The sequence below is a fragment of the Octodon degus genome, unplaced genomic scaffold (assembly GCF_000260255.1).
Source record: "Octodon degus isolate 3935 unplaced genomic scaffold, OctDeg1.0 scaffold01097, whole genome shotgun sequence".
NCBI lineage: Eukaryota > Metazoa > Chordata > Mammalia > Rodentia > Octodontidae > Octodon > Octodon degus.
Window position 1 is genome coordinate 13446 of NW_004525673.1, and position 983 is coordinate 14428.

The following is a 983-nucleotide window of genomic DNA, read 5'->3' on the forward strand; positions in this document are numbered from 1 at the left end:
TACTCTTGCCTTGTCCCTTCCAGCATTGAAACTCCACTGCATGAGTACATGGAAGCAAGGGCAGTGTCTCAGCTAATTTTTATACATTGTTGGGAAAAAAATCTGACACCCAAAATTAAGGAAGGAAAGGGTTAATTAGCTCACAGTGGAGGTTTTGGTCTATTTAGCTGGTTCTAAGGTAGAATAACACAAGGCAGAAGGTGGCAGTTTGTGGTGGTGGAAAACAGTGAAGAGCAGAGAAAGGAGCAACAGCTGTGGTGTCTATCAAGCCTCTCCCTTTTTTATCCTCTTTGTGCTGAGTCACTCTAGGGTAGGCTGTCCAAGATTGAAAGGCTTTAATCATGTTAGACCTCTAGCAAGGGGGACACATTATAGCAGAATATAAGTTAGAATCTTTTATTCTTTATAGGTATAGATCTATAATAATTAAGAGTTGCCAAGAATATTAACTGTCTCAGTTAATTTTCTCTCATTTCTGGGACAAAATACCTGACACTCAAAATTAAGGAAGGAAAGGTTTATTTAGCTCACAGTTTATAGAAGTTTCAGTCCATACTCAGCTGGCTCAAAAGCAGAGTGGCACATGGCAGAGGACAGAAGTTCATGGTGGTGGAAAATAGTAAAACAGCAAGAGCAAAAAGAAGGAGCAGAGGCTGTGGTGGCAGAAAGCAAGCCCCCTCCCTTCCTTATATTGCATTCAGTCTATATGTGGGTGCAGCACTCATATCTATAATCCCAGCATTGGATCAAGAATTAACCATAAACTCTAGAAGTCCACCCCAATGACTGCATGAGGCTTTGAGGGGACAGCTAGACACAAACCATAACATTAACTAATTAAAATCAGATTTGGATTAAAATAAGGATAAAAGTATACATGTGTAATATAAAACATAATCTTTCTTTTCTAATATTTTCAGATCTGGTAGCTCAGCGAGGAGAAAGATTGGAATTATTGATAGATAAAACAGAAAATCTTGTGG

At 38.9% G+C, this 983-nt stretch overlaps 1 protein-coding gene across 1 annotated transcript in view; it reads left to right on the forward strand.

The window, feature by feature from the left end:
• Positions 1–913: 913 nt before the first annotated feature.
• LOC111814891 (vesicle-associated membrane protein 7) overlaps positions 914–983 on the forward strand; it is a gene marked incomplete at its 5' end in the record, with an annotated part of 7380 nt that continues 7310 nt past the window's right edge. Inside the window, one exon of the mRNA XM_023708780.1 lies at positions 914–983. Coding sequence (XP_023564548.1) covers positions 914–983 — 70 coding nt within the window.